Genomic DNA, 14671 nt, shown 5'->3' on the forward strand with positions numbered 1-14671 from the left:
CTCACCACACAGGCCCCCGTGAACCCCAGGACTGAGGGATGGGTCCCGGTCTCACCACACAGGCCCCCATGAGCTCCAGCTGTGAGGGCTGGTGGATCTAGGGCACAGAATGGCCTCCTCTGCAGAGCGTGGCTCTCACCTGCTCATCTCAGCCTGACCCTGGCTCTCTTTTCCCGGCATTCAGGTGAGACGGAATTGAGGAGCTTCCCTCGGATCTTCGTGGCGGAGCTGCAGCGGGGTTTCTTCGAGAAGCACGTTTGGCTCTCCATGTGGGACCGGCCCCCACGCAGCCGCTTCACTCGGGTGCAGAGAGCCACCTGCTGCTCCGCCCTCATCTTCCTCTTCCTCTGCGCCAACGCCGTGTGGTACGGCGTGGTGGGAGACGTCAATCTCAGGTGGGCCGCACATCCTACCGCGCTGCTCCTGGTCTCTCGGGATCACCTTACCAAGCCTCTGCCCTGGTCTAGCACCACCCATCCCACGTCCTGCCTGGTAATGGCCTGCGCAGTCACCTGGCTGTGTGGCACGCGGACCATGATCCGGTGACGCCCCAGGCCCTTGATCTATCACCTTCCTGCGATCCTCCATTTCCACCAGTGTAAAGGAAAAGGAGCTCCCCGACCTCCCTATCACAAGAATCTGTGAATTGTTCCCATGCTCAGATACCACTAGGATGGGCATCGTAGAAGAGCCTGGATGGAGAGATCTTGCTGCTCCCCTTCTCTCTTTGGCTCCACCACCACCCCTCTTATTGTTGCCTGTAGAGAAGTATTTCAGACCTTGCCAGTATTCTCCCTCCTGACACTTGTGATGGGGCTAAGAAGCAGCTGTGAAGGTGTCCTGCTTGCTCTGGACACAAGTGCCAGGTGTGGGGACTCCTGGCAGAAAGCAGCAGAGAGAGACAGCTCCTGGGTGGAATTTTTCCAATAGCCCAACCCTGATTTGTTCTGTGGTTCGGGACTTGGGAGGCTTTTTATATCCTGGTAAAAAGCAACGTAACAAAGCATCTAAAAATGAGCCCGAGAGAGAGAGGGGAACAGAGCCGGTCAGCAGCAGCTGCAGTCGTTTGCTGCATAATCAGAATTTCACCAGACCACAGCAGCCCCTGACTTTGGTACTAATAACGCCATGCGAAAGGCTTTCTGCTCCAGATCCTCCAAGTTAGGCAGGTACCTTTGATACGTTTGAGGTACCATCCATTTCAAATCAAATCCTGTTGATTTAGGACCTAAATACCTGTGAGGATCTGAGCCTAAGCCAGGGCTCTATTCTGCGCTCCTTCCACACCCAAAACTCCCAGTGGAGCCAGCAATGTCTTCTCGACAGTGTCCCTTTAAAAATGGCTTTTCCCTTCCAAACGCTGGCTTCCTAGTTCAGGTGGTGACACAGGTGAGGTTGGTTCTGACATCTCTCTCTTTTTCCTGACCTTCTCCAGTCACGTGGCTGTTTCCAACCTGATCCCACTCAGCGTTGACACCGTGGCTGTTGGTTTGGTGTCCAGCGTTGTGGTCTATCCATTGTACCTGGTCATTTTATTCCTCTTCAGGATGGCTCGTAGCAAGGTAACAGGGAAGAAAAATCACTGACTTTCGACGGGTGTTTTATGACAACAGATTTGCTTATAGAGGGCCAGCATCTGTCATCCTTACTCCCATTGTGTAGTATCTTACTTCAGAAGTAACAGCATGGACATAAGTAAGAGGCACAGAATCTGGCCCATAGCGATGCTACAGAAGCGTTCCGTGCACATACAAATAGCAGCTTTGATTCTCCTTTCACTCACACCCTCATAAATCAGGTGTTGCTCCTCTGCATCCAGTAGGCTGCCAGGGGTATAAATGATAGGAGATCCAGTCCCACAGACACATCAGGCAGGTGAGACCAGAACAAACCCCCAAGTGGGAATATGCCAGTTGCAATGAAGAACGATGGGAGGCAAGCACCATAGGAGAGACTCACAGAAAGTCGTGGGGGGAGGGGGGGGGATGGACACAACAGGAATCAGAACAGGAGTACTTGTGGCACCTTAGAGACTAACACATTTCTTTGGGAAAGCTGCTCAGTAGGAGATTGCGAGCCGTTCCTGTGCTGGTATGCCCTTGACTGGGGGAGACTTCAGACTCAGGGGCACCATGCAGGCAACCAGGCAATTGGTGTCATTTGACTTGTAAGCATTGGCCGGTGAGAGCTGCCCCTGGGAGGTATTTGAAAAACCCACGTGGGTTTGGGGCGCTCCCCTGGTTTTGCTCTCACTGTTGCCAGGCAGACCAGGGTTGCCCGTTTCAGGGTGCTGATGGGGTCACGCGCACTGTTGTGCCATCAAGCCATTTATTTGCTGGTGTAACACGTAGGGCAGGTCAAGAGCGTCTGCTCACTGATCTAATGGATGGGGCAGCCGAAGGAGGTGCTGCGGCCTGGAGCGCCAGTGTAGGTGGTGCCAGACCTGAAGGGGAGGGGGTGGGGCCGTACATTAATTATACAAGCGAGACCTATTTCTTAGCCAGAACAATGGCCTCACCCTCCCCTCCCCGCCTCTTCTGCAGGCGTCCATCAGCCACACCCTGACCCACTCGGACCAGCAGTCCTTAGAGATCGATAACTACCTGGACTCCTCCTTCCTGGAGAGCTCCTTCCTCACCTTCCCCGGGATCCGGGCCGAGGTAAGCAGGCGACGGGACAACTCTCTTGCCTAACGGAGGCACAAAGCAGGCAGTTCCGAGTGCTTCCCCCGGCCCCTCCGGGCACCAATCAGCCTCCTTCTGTCCCTGCGTGTGGCTGCGGAGCGGTGTCATGAGTTAATGCGGCGGGTACAGGGAAGAGTGGGAGCTGGCCCACGGTACGGCCCCTGGCTGAGTCCCTGATGCGTAAGGGAGGGGTGGAAGCCATGCAGAGTGAGAGCAGCATGCTCTCAGGCCCTCACCTACCCAAGGCACTTAATGATACTCAGCATCCATCCAGCGCATTCTGTCCAATACATGTTAGTGCCCCGATTGGCCCAGCGCCCCGGCGCCCCATCGCCTTCTACAGTGGGAAATGGAGGCAGAGAGGGGCTGTGAATTGCCGAAAGACATAGAGCGAGTCAGCATCAGGGCCAGTGAGTGAGTGCCTGGCTTCCAGTCCTGTGCCCAGACCGCGAGGCTGGCCCCTCCCTGCCGCCATTTCCCCTGCCTGACCCCCCTGGAGAGCCCCTGGCCCGGCAGTGTTGATCAGCTCTGATTTTAACCAAAACCCAGCCAGCGTTTGGTGACAGACTCATTCTGCTCCTTCCCCACAGGCCTTTTCCGAGCAAACCAAAACCGACTTGTTCCTGGACGATTCAAAAAGGTGAGCAAGCTGCCGGGGATGAAAGCCAGCAGGGATTCTGCATTTGTACGGGCTCTGGGCGCGTGTGCAGACACCTCCTTTCATGGAAGACAGTAAATTGTGGGTGGGGGAGTCTGAGCCATCAAGCCCTGATTAATGTCAGTGGGCAAAAGGCTCCATTTTATTGTGGTTGGTCATTTTTTGTGGCTAAGAGGTGAGGCGCATCTGCCAGCTTTATTGCCACCACAGGTTGCATTTTGATTTCTCCCAGGGGCAGGGGCTCTGCCCTGCTTGCGTGTATTGATTAGCAAACGCAATAAATCAATGCGTCTGGAAGGCAGGACACTGGCTTCTGATACAAATCCCCCTGGAGAACGTTATCCCGGCTATTAATACACAGCGCGCTCTCTCCCACTGCCAACCTGGGAACATCCCGCTCTGCCTTCTGTCCCGCAGTCTGATTCGGTGGCACTCCAACGAGGCCCTGCTCAACTGGCCAGATCTCCTCAGCGACCCCTCCATCATGGGCAACACCATCCAGAAGCTGAAGCGGGGACGGGCCAGCCGCCATCTGGGGCTCGAGGTGCCTCTGCCAGCCGAGGAGGACAGCTTGTCGCTTGGCTTGCATCAAGGGCAGACCAAATACTTCTCTGCCTCAGGTGGGGGTGAGCGGGGCGTGCTTTGCTCCGGTAGTGCTGGTAGGGAGGGGCATTTGGCCTTAGTGATTCCCTGCTGTCTAGGACTCGCTACCGTGGACAGTTATGCCTGGACGCAGACTGAGAAGGGGAGTTTTGTGCATCAGAATCCCGCTTTATTTCTGGTCCTAAAGTCAGTGACTCCTCCAGTTCCCTGCGTCCAATGCGCCAGCCTTCACAACCCCTGCCCTTGACCACTGTGAAAGGGGACGGTGCTAAGATAAAAGTCCTGGGCCCGATCCCTTGACTCCGACAGGCAATTGGTCTGAGCGAGGGCGTCTGGATTCGGCCCATCTATCACCGATGGCGACCCTCATAGCCACAGGGTTATCACTGCCTCCTTTGGCCAGGGCACCCTGCGATGACTCCTCAGGTCTGGCTGAAGGAGCAAAAGGCCATTTGGTTCAGCCCAAGTGTTCAATGGACCCATTAGACCTTTCTCCTTATATTGGGAGTCCGAATCCAAAAGCGATCAGAACGGGTCAAGGACTCGGGCCTGCAGCAAGTCACTGGCTGCAAAGCCTGCTCGGAGCAGGCGGCCCCAGCCCTCAGGGGGCCTCACAGCACTCTGGCCCTCCGACATCACACTGCTCCGGTGTCTGAGCATGACCTGTTCCTAGCCTGGCTTGCACCCCCCACCCCCACCTGTCCTGGGCCACCAGCCAGCTTTCATCCCAGCAGAGGAGGCCACGCTGCACTTTAACTGAAAAAAATCCCCCAGGTCCGGGTTTGCATTTGTCTCAGAGCTCTTTAATACGGGGCCTTTAAAAGCAGAGGCGCTAACGCCCTAGGAGATGGGCGGCAGAGAGCAATCCTGCGCTGGCCCGGGGCAGCGGAGCTGCAGACCTGTTTGCTGTCACCGCCTGGCCCATCGTCAGGGCTATTGCAGCGTGGGCAGGCAGTCGGACTGCGGGCCCAGGGGCTGCTCTTACGCCCAGGGGGCGAGTCCACTGAACCCACGGCATTACCCTGCTGTCAAACCCTGGGAGCAAGGGGAGACTCTCACACCCAGGGTGTCTGAATTCCCCAGGGACCTGCGCATCCTCATCCGTGAGCCCCTGAAGTGACCCTAAAAGACGGTGCTCCCCAATTCGTGCATCCATCCGGGTGGTGAAGTAGGTTCACACTGGGCGCAGGAGTGATACTGGGGGGCAGGTGGGGAGCCATAGGAGGAGGTTCAAGGTGGCTGTGCAGGAGGGGACCCCGATAGCTTCACCTGTGTGGAAACTGGCCTGAAGCCCTCCCCCATTCCACCGAGAGGTGCTGGGAACAGATCGAGCAGCCCCGTTAACAGGGAGAGGGAGTTGGTTAGCGCTTGGGGGGCTAACTTTCCCGCCCTGCTGTTGTCTGTCCCTCTCAGATGAAGATCTGATACGGCAGATCCTAGCCGATGGAGCTAGCGGCATCTCCCAGGATACGGGGCAGTATGCCAGAGCTGAAACGGACTTGATCTCAGGCCTGTAAGTACACAGGGAGAAAAGAGTGCTTAAACAAGGTGTGGCGAGTGAGCGCTTCCCGCCGGGAATGGGGGGGGACAGGGGTGACGGATTCTGCCTAAAAGAGGGTGGGCCACGAGGCTCTGCCCCCTCCTCCACCCCTCCCCCTCCCCCCAAGCCCCTCACCCCAGTCAAGCCGGAAGCCGGAGCCGGGCTGGGGAGCCCGGGCCCCTCTACCTGCCCAGTGTGGGAGGGGCCCGAGAGCAGCCCCTGGCCCATGTCCCCGCTCCCTGGGCCCGCCGCCCCCCATGTGGCTCCTACCCCGACCTGGCTCCAGCTTCTGGCATGGCAGGGGCCCCAGAGGGCAAAGAGCCGCAGCTGGGCCATGGTAAGAGCCGGGGGGGGCTGCAGGCGAGCACCTTGGTGAAGGAGCCTCCAGGGGCAACAGAAGCATCGCTGTAGCTGTTTCCTTTGAGCTGCTCAGCGAGTGCCGCTGGTGCAGGTCAGCTCTGCCCGAGAGCAGCTCCACAACAACAACGCTGGGGAGAGAGAATTTGAACCTCCACACGGCTTTTTCTTTTCCAACACGAGATAAAAGCCCATCTGTCCAGAGCCCATCCTAGCCCAGATACTGCTCTGTGCCTGGCTGACTGCGATCTCCCAGTGTCTGGGTTCATAGCCCAGTTTAAACAGTGCCAGCAAAGACAGGAAAGGAGCAGGGACTCTCCGCCTCGCCATGCCCCTATAAGATATAAAACAGAGTCCATCAGTCTGAACCATCTGCGTTGGGGGCACCGTGGGCAGGCTGCTGGAAGAGCAAGTTCCAAAAGTCATCAGCAGAAACCTGAGCAGGCTTGCGCTCCTGCTTGTCCCTTCTCTGCAGGCGGTGAATCAAACCAGGTGGCCCAGTGGGACGTTAGCAGATCCCACTGACTGATGCTGCTGTAACTTGTATCTTGCCTGTGATTGCAGTGCATGACGTTAGTGATTCCTATTAAGCAGGCTGGTAGCAGGGAGGACTGGCTCTCTCAAGAAGCACACACCTTTAAACGAAGAAAAGCTTCTAATCAGCCATAGAGTTGCCTGAGGCTGGTGCTAGATTAAATGTCACATTGCTTGGGCTCAGAATCCTCTCTCTAGGGCCCTCCGAACCAGGCTGCCGCCGGTTTGCTTACCGCAGAGACCGCGTGTCTGATGGAGTGTCTCTTGCACAGCAAACCCGGGTTTAAGCCCCATGCTAATAACATTGATTTGCCCTGGCAGATCCAGCGTGTTTGGGGAGAAGACAGAGACCATCATGCTGCAGCGGCTGAATGAGAAAGGACAGAACATAGCAGCCCCTCCCAGGGAAGTGAGCAGATCTGCCAAGTCTACATGGACAGGTACTGGGCGGGCAGGGCCTTCTCTGATGTCAGTGCCCAGTGCAAAGGACATGCTCCCTGAAACAAGCTAGGCAAAGAAAGGAGCTCAGATGTTATGGCAATAAGGGGTGGAGAAGCAGATAGACACAGACAGACAGACTGCCGTGATATGCACGCCTTTATGAGCCAGGTTCAGAAGGGGGCATGCTACTTGCATACAATTCTCCAGCTCTCTAGTCCTTACCATGTCAGGATCCATTTCCCTTTGTTCCCTGGGCTCTCGTTAAAATCATCATAAAAACCCCTTCTGGAAAAGCCCTAACTCGGCATTTTGTGCTCAACAACAAAGCCACCACTCCCCACTCCCACAGGGGGGTTGATTGCAGAAGCAGGTTACCGCGGTGAACTAATTAGACCTGAAGGTAGGGGAGGGTCCTGATGTCAGCGCAGGGGAAAGGGAGTTAGAACTCAAATGAATACTCAAACCAGTTAAAGAAGAGCGAGGGAGAAGGAAAGGAGACTTCGTGCTGTGACGTATAACATGGGCAAACAAACAGTCCACACCGTCTCCCTACAGGCCAGCCTCTCCCATGGCCAGGAGGCAGAGAGCTGAACGGATGGGAGACGGGTCATGGGTGGTGATAGGTTCTTGGCTTCTCCACTTAAGGGTCCTGGTAAGGAGCTAAGAGCAGTGGCTTTCTTAGCACGAGCTGTCCTGCTTTCAGAGACACCCCCCAGGAATTTCTTGCACTACAGCCTCTCTTCTCAGTGCAGAAAACTGAACACGGAGCCGGGGCTCTTGGGCCTATTAAAATCCATCCATTGGTTTTACCTGAACTACTGTAGTATCTGATTTGTACAGCATAGTCACACGGCTGGATGAAAGCGTCTCTCTGTCTAAGCAGCCCCTCCTGGACGGGGTGGCTTAGAGGCATAAGCAGCCGGTTAGGAGGAGTCAAGACTCCCGGTGACATGCAGGTTCAAAGCCTCGCAGGGTCACCCTTGTCCTTCCCAGGTAAATGGAACGAGCTCCTTGGATTGGGTCTTTTGGGTGACACCTTAAGCCAAGGCTCTGGCTGGGCATTAAAGATCCCCTGGGCCTTTGGTAAGATTTGGTGAGTGAGGGCCAGTGTCTGGGTCAGAATGGCTGCCCTGCCTCATGTCCACACGGTGCAGTTTGCAGACGGGTGGCTACAGCCCTTCGCTTCAGGGATGGATGCATTCCAGCAGCGAGCTATGGATGTGGTCTGTCCAGCATGGTGGGGGAGAGGGGCCGCAGAAAACTGGACGATCCTTCTAAAGAGCACCTAGGTTTCTGAGGGCTCCCCACAACGGCTCGGGTCTCTGGTGGGGCTGGCGGTTGCCGGCAGCACCGTTGTGGGATTTCAGCCCCTTGCTTTGCTCCCTGCAGTTGCAGACCACACGTTCAGGAAGCGCCTGCTGCCGTATTGGTGCTCGTACCTAGCTCACGCCGTCAGCCTCCTCCTCTTTGCCACCTCCATTGGGGTCTCCGTGTGGATCGGAGTGGGCTTCACCTCCAGCGTTGCCCTCATGTGGCTCATCTCAGGGATATTCAGCTTCCTGGCGTCCTTCTTGGTCTGGGAACCTCTGAAGGTAAGGAGGGGTGTGGAGAGAGAGAGTGTGTAATTTCTTTTCCAGGTAGCTGAAATTGCTTAATGTCTCATGATCTTCAGTACCCTCCAGTCTAGGCTGCACAGGGTCCTGCTTCTCTCTCTCTCTCATTCCCCTGTGTAAGTTACTGCAGATTTTGAAAGGGGATCAGCCCTGATTGAACTGGCACCGAGAAGCCCTCGGCAAGCCGTGAAATGGTTCAATCTCTCTGCCTGTGGCAGGGAAGCATCTGTGGAAATTATAGAGGTGTAAAGCTGGACCCTCCATCGCTGTTGTGTATCAGGCCATACAGCATCCGGCGTTGGGAAAACGGATGTTCTTCCCCACCCCCAGCACAATTCGATGGGGCAAACGGAGACTAAATCTCAGATGGCAACAGCCAGACAGGCTTTACCTCAGAGAGGAGAAATCTGTTAGCACAGACCCATGGTCGGCTGCCATGGAGATGCATGGATCCAAGTCGAGGCCGGCTCCTCTATTCAAGCTTGAATCCATGTTGGGAACAGCGAAGATGTTCCCTACATGGCCTTGTGCTGGTGGGGTTGGTATACAGGTGCCTTAAAGCGCATTGATTTCCTGGGTCACAGGTTCTGCTGGAAGGCCTTTATTTCGCACTGGTTGCAAAGCGCCTGCACCCGGAGGAAGACGACACACTGGTGGAGTATCCATTTGTCGAGCACGTTTCAGAGAAGATCAACAAAGTCCGACCTCCTCAGGGATTTGCCCTTTTCCAGGCCAAGGAGGAGGCCAGGAAGGTCAAACTGCTTCACAAGATGCTAAAGGTAAAGTGCCCGGCAAACTACCTGGATATCTTTTTTTGATGAGATGCCAAGTTTGGTTGGTAAAGGTAATAGTGTTGACGTAATAGACTTTGATTTCTGTAGGACATTGGACTTGGTACCACACAAGACTTTGATTAAACAACTAGAACGATATAAAATGACCGTGGCACGTATTAACTGAATTAAAAACTGGCTCACTGATGCGTCTCAACATGTAACTGTAAATGGGGAACCATCACCATGCAGGTGCGTTTCCAGTGGGCTCCTGCAGGGGTCGGTTCTTGTCTCTACGCTATTTAACATTTTTATCAGTGACCTGGAAGAAAACCTAAAATCATCCCTGATAAAGTTTGCAAGTGACACAAAAATTGGAGGAGTGGTAAATAATGAAAAGGACAGGTCACTGATACAGAGCAATCTGGATCGCTTGGTAAACAGGGTGCATGCACACAATATGCATTTTAATAGACTAAATGTAACGATCTCAGAACAAAGAATATACCTACAGGGTCGGGGATTCTATCCTGGGAAGTGCAGACTCTGAAAAAGATTGGGGGGTGATGGTGGATAATCAGCTGAAGGTGTCCAAAAGGCCTAATGCAATCGTGGGATGCATAAACAGGGGAATGTCAAGTAGAAATAGAGAGGTCATTTTACCTCTGTATTTGGACTGAGTGCAATCACTGCTGGAATCCTGTGTCCAGTTCTGGTGTCCACAGTTCAAGAAGGATGTTGATAAATTGGAGAGGGGTCAGAGAAGGGCCATAAGAATGATTAAACAAGATTAGAAAACCTGCCTTATTGTGCTAAGCTAAATAGATTGCGCTCCTTGAGTCTAACAAAGAGATGTTTAAGGGGTGACTTGATTACAGTCTAACTACCTAGATGGGGAACAAATATTTAATACTGGGCTTTTCCATCTAGCCGAGAAAGGTCTAGCACAATCCAATGACTGGAAGTTGAAGCTAGACAAAGACAGGAAATAAGGTATCAAGTTTGAACAAGTGAGGGGAATTAACCGTTGGAACAACGTACCAAGGGTCGTGGTGGATTCTCCATCAGTGACCATTTTGAAATCAAGATTGGATGTTTTTCTAAAAGATCTGCTCTAGGAATGATTGCAGGGGGGCAGTTCTCGGACCTGTGGTATTGAGGAAGTCAGACTAGCCAATCACAATGGTCCTTCCTGACTTTGCAAAAAGAACAGGAGTACTTGTGGCACCTTAGAGACTAACAAATTTATTAGAGCATAAGCTTTCGTGGGCTACAACCCACCTGACTTTGGAATCCATAAGTACCCTGGAGACTCCTCCCTGTTTTCTACCTTACTGAGACTCTGAGCTCGGGCCCAGGGTGAGTCTTTCCAGTCTTTGAGGCCCACCGCACAGGTTTGGTTTAAAAGTGGGAGGAATGGCTAGAGCACGGGACCGGGACTCAGGCGACGTGGGTTCTCTTCCCGACTCTGCCACTGGGTTGCTGGGCGACCTTGGGCAAGTCCCTTCCCAGCTCCGTGCCTCAGTTTCCCCATTTGCACAATGGAGTGATGATCCTGACCACCTTTCTAGAGCGCTTTGAGATCTGTGAATGAAAAGCGTTACGTCTGAGCTACATGGTGGGGTTCCAAATCTAAGGGCATGTCTACACTTACCTCCGGAGCGATCAATCCAGCGGGGATCAATTTATCGCGTCTAGTGAAGACATGATAAATCGACTGCCGAGCGCTCTCCCGTCGACTCCGGTACCCCACCGGAGCGAGAAGCGTGGGCCGAGTCAATGGGGGAGCGTCAGCCGTCGACCTACCGCAGTGAAAACACTGTGGTGAGTAGATCTAAGTACGTCAACTTCAGCTACGTTATTCACATAGCTGAAGTTGCATAACTTAGATCGATCCCCCCCAGTGTAGACCAGGCCCAAGAAGAATGGAACTATATCCTCCCCGTGAAATCAGTTGGTTTGGAGTCAAAGCATTCCCTTGCAGGGCTGGAGACACAACAGCTCCGGCCTTGGGCACAAGAAAATGGAACAGGCCCAGTGAAATGCAAACAGCCAGCCAGCTGTGAAAAGGAGCTTCCATCGCTTTAAAGATCTTTCCCTGTTAATACTCCCAGCTGGTGCTAGCAACACACCCAGGGTTTAAAAGCTGTGCTGTGTTGAACTGGGCGCTATCCCTTTCAAGAACGGAAACCCCTCTAAATGGGAAGCTGTTACATAAGCAGCGCTGCCAGCATGGAGCGCACCAGGATGTTGTGCAATCTGTATTGACTTGAACATGGCCGGTTTGAGAAAAAAAATTGTTACGAGGCCATGGTCTGGGTCTGGATTTCATTTAACGGCAGCTCCCATATGGAAAAAAAAAACCATACCAGGATGTGGGGGCCTGCTCCTGCTCCCAATGGGGGTCTTGCCATTGATATCCAAGGCGAGCAGGATCCAGCCATGCTTCCACTGAGGTAGGCACCGTGCCCTAGGCTGAGAGCAGCCCCTTTACTGCCTGCCTGTTTTCTGCTTGCCAGAGTTTCCTCATCTATATGTTGTTCTTGCTGGTGACCTTGCTCACCAACTACGGCGACGCCTCCCGCAACGGCAGGGCCTTCCTCTTGCAAAGCTCCCTCAAGCAGCAGCTCGGCGGTGAGGAATTCCTCCGCATCAAGAGGTAATTGCAAAGCCCTGTGGGTTGTTCCATCCTCCGGGCCAGGCAGCCTCAGGCTGTGCACTGAGGGGGTTCGCGCTGGAAGTCAGTGAGCAGACGCGTTTCTATACCTGTCACAAATTACACACATGCAAATACCGAATCATCTGTGGTCGCCGCTCCCATTCGAACGGGACAGTCACCGGTGTGTCCAGTCTCATGGTGTTAGACAGGAGAGACTGTCCCTTCACTAACTGTATTGCTCGGGTTCCTTCTCCCATCATTAGGCACCCAGGGATGCACAAGATCCTCAGTGCTGAGGTTATAATGTACGTGTCTGAGTTGCCAGATGTTAATTTTAGAAATTCACCTTGGGAGGTCAAGGATAGTTTTATGACTGACACCCAGCGCAGGAATTCAGGAGGAGATCTGTATTCTAGTTCTGCCTCCATCACACCTTCCCTGGGGGGCACGTCCTTTCATTGCTGGGTGCCTCCATTTCCCTATCTGTAAAATGGGGATAGGGATTCTGTGAGCTTTAATTCATTAATGTTTCTAAAGGACTGAGCTCCACTGTTGGAAGGAGCAATACAAATGGGAAAAAAAAATCAGTTTATACTTCTCTTTCTGGTATCTGAGCAACGAATTCAGAGTTGCAGCATCAGGACAGACTGAGACGACCTTTAAAAACCACAGCTTTAAAGACGATTTAGCAATAAAGAGGCTCATGAAAACCAAAAATAATCATCTATTCTATAAATATTAAACCCTATCATTCCTTGGTGCTCGTAGCAAGATGACGATTTCCTGGTGGGGTTTTCAGGATGTTATCATCCCTGTTGTCCAGAAGGGCACCAGAGCGGCTTTCTTGGAATTAGTTCTGGCCTTGTGTCAGCCGTCTTGATTGTTCCACAGACAAATGAGACTTAGCAAAGTTAGAGCCAGAATCCATGTTACATCTGATTCACGATAGATACCACTGACGTCAGTACAATTACACTGGTTTACAAGTGGTGTCAAAGGAGAACAGACTCAGCTCCTAGTTACAGGGAGACCTGGTTCATTTACACTGCACTGGCAGTGGAAAGGGGCCTTGCCATGGGAGCAGATGTCTGGCGACACCCCACTGAAGGCCTCTTTACACCACAAGAATGCTGTGAAGTGGCTTTAATGTAAATGAGAATCAGGCTCAAAAGATTTCTGCGGGACACTTACTTTGTGAGGTTAGAGCGACACGGGGAAAGTGTAATGGGATGAAACTGAACAAAAGGAAAAATGAGATCTAATGGCCAGATTCACTTTGTCTGTGGGTTAGTTTCCCAAAGGAAGTGGTAGAAGCCTCATTTCTTCGCTCATGCGAAGCGAGGCGGGATAAAATCACTCTGGTATAACACTGGAGATCAATTGTGCATTGGCCTGGAACTAGATCAGATGTTCTGATAGGTCTTTCTCAGCCCAATCTTCTGTAAGAATATACTGAAGCAGGGGACTAGTTTTACCTTGTAGGGTTTTTGCATCCCAAATGACTATACTGTGTGATCGCTCAGGGGATAGGATAGCAGTCTAGAGGATAAAGCCTGCCTCTGGCTGGGCCACTGAAAAGCAGTGGAGGTCACCTTTCCAAAGCTCAGTCTCCCCCCCAGTGGCAGGATGCAAGCTTTCAGACAGAGAACTCCTCAGAACCAGAGCTGGGTGTGGGGCTGGGCTGAGTGGAGACGCTTTGTTCTGCATTGACCGGATGAACTGTCCTCTCTTCTCCTCCCTGCGTGCACAGATCCGATGAGTTTTGGGCGTGGATGTCGCAGGTCTTGTTGCCCTCTCTCTACAATAACCAGTCGGGGCGAGAGAGCGGCAGCGCCATGCTGGGAGTGCCACGGCTGCGTCAGCTCCGCCTGCAGGAAGGTGTGTGACTGCCGGCGTCCCTGGTGACACTGTTGTGTGTTTGGGAGCAGTGGTGCGTCCCCAAAGAGATTCAGATCAATTAGACAGGGAGGGACAAAGCTGAGAGCCGGCTCTAGTTTTCTAGCCCCACAGTAGCCAGCTTGCACAGCGCTGTTCTCTGCAGACGTTTGGCCAACGAGGCTGCAGGTTTGTTCCTGGTTATCCTTACGCCCAAGAACACATGCTAGGTACGGTACAAAAGCCAAAGACCCGGGCCCTGCCCGATTTCAGACAGGACGCAACAAGCCAGGGTGGTCGGCCATCAGGATGGGGCAAGCCGAGAGGGAGCAAAGTCTGAGCCACGTGACTCACATGCTCCGGTGCTCAGCCCAGTAGCTCAGTTATGGATTTTGCATTTATAAATAAATGATGTGGACTTGCTCCTTCTCTAGGTCTGGCCGGGGAAGGGGGAACTGGAGGGGAGGGTTTAACTGAAGCAGGAGGAGGGAGAAGCTGTAGAGGACTAGCTTTCTGAACTGGGATGTTCATATGGCCATGTTGCGGGTTTCCCTACTCACTGGTGGCTGAGTCTGGGGAACAGCTCTCATCTGGAACAGTGCCCAATCCCATCACTCGCTCACCCCGTGGCCTGTCTAGCTCTCCAGAATGGAGGGGGCTCTCTCTTCGTGACTCAGCCCTCCAGCCAAGTCACTAGGTAGTTTTCCCCTTCCGGGGTCGCTAAGTCCCACTGGACAATCCACCCGGCAGTCTTCTGTAATTCCCGGTCTGTGCCACTTCCCCAGTGGCTGGTAGGGGAGCCCGGGCCTGCCCAGTACTCTGGGGTCCAGCACAGGGACCCGCTATCCAGCAACGATGGTCTGCTTATTTCCAAACCCCATTGCTATTGCCCTGTGCTCCTTACTTCCCTTCTCTTTCTCGGTGTTCTGGCCTG

General features: G+C 53.4%; 1 protein-coding gene across 2 annotated transcripts in view; it reads left to right on the forward strand.

Annotated features, from left to right (window-relative positions):
• Positions 1-14671, forward strand: part of PKD1 (polycystin 1, transient receptor potential channel interacting) — a 134037-nt gene that overhangs the window by 107909 nt on the left and 11457 nt on the right. For both annotated transcript variants that reach the window (XM_026650565.2, XM_026650566.2), the window contains exons 29-39: positions 185-395; positions 1436-1562; positions 2544-2660; positions 3275-3324; positions 3760-3962; positions 5359-5458; positions 6698-6816; positions 8207-8409; positions 9015-9209; positions 11723-11862; positions 13613-13740. In XM_026650565.2, coding sequence (XP_026506350.1) covers positions 185-395; positions 1436-1562; positions 2544-2660; positions 3275-3324; positions 3760-3962; positions 5359-5458; positions 6698-6816; positions 8207-8409; positions 9015-9209; positions 11723-11862; positions 13613-13740 — 1593 coding nt within the window. The remainder of the gene's footprint in view (positions 1-184; positions 396-1435; positions 1563-2543; positions 2661-3274; positions 3325-3759; positions 3963-5358; positions 5459-6697; positions 6817-8206; positions 8410-9014; positions 9210-11722; positions 11863-13612; positions 13741-14671) is intronic.

The sequence above is a fragment of the Terrapene carolina genome, unplaced genomic scaffold (genome assembly GCF_002925995.2).
Source record: "Terrapene carolina triunguis isolate 2854851 unplaced genomic scaffold, T_m_triunguis-2.0 Scaffold93, whole genome shotgun sequence".
NCBI classification, from domain to species: Eukaryota; Metazoa; Chordata; order Testudines; family Emydidae; genus Terrapene; species Terrapene triunguis.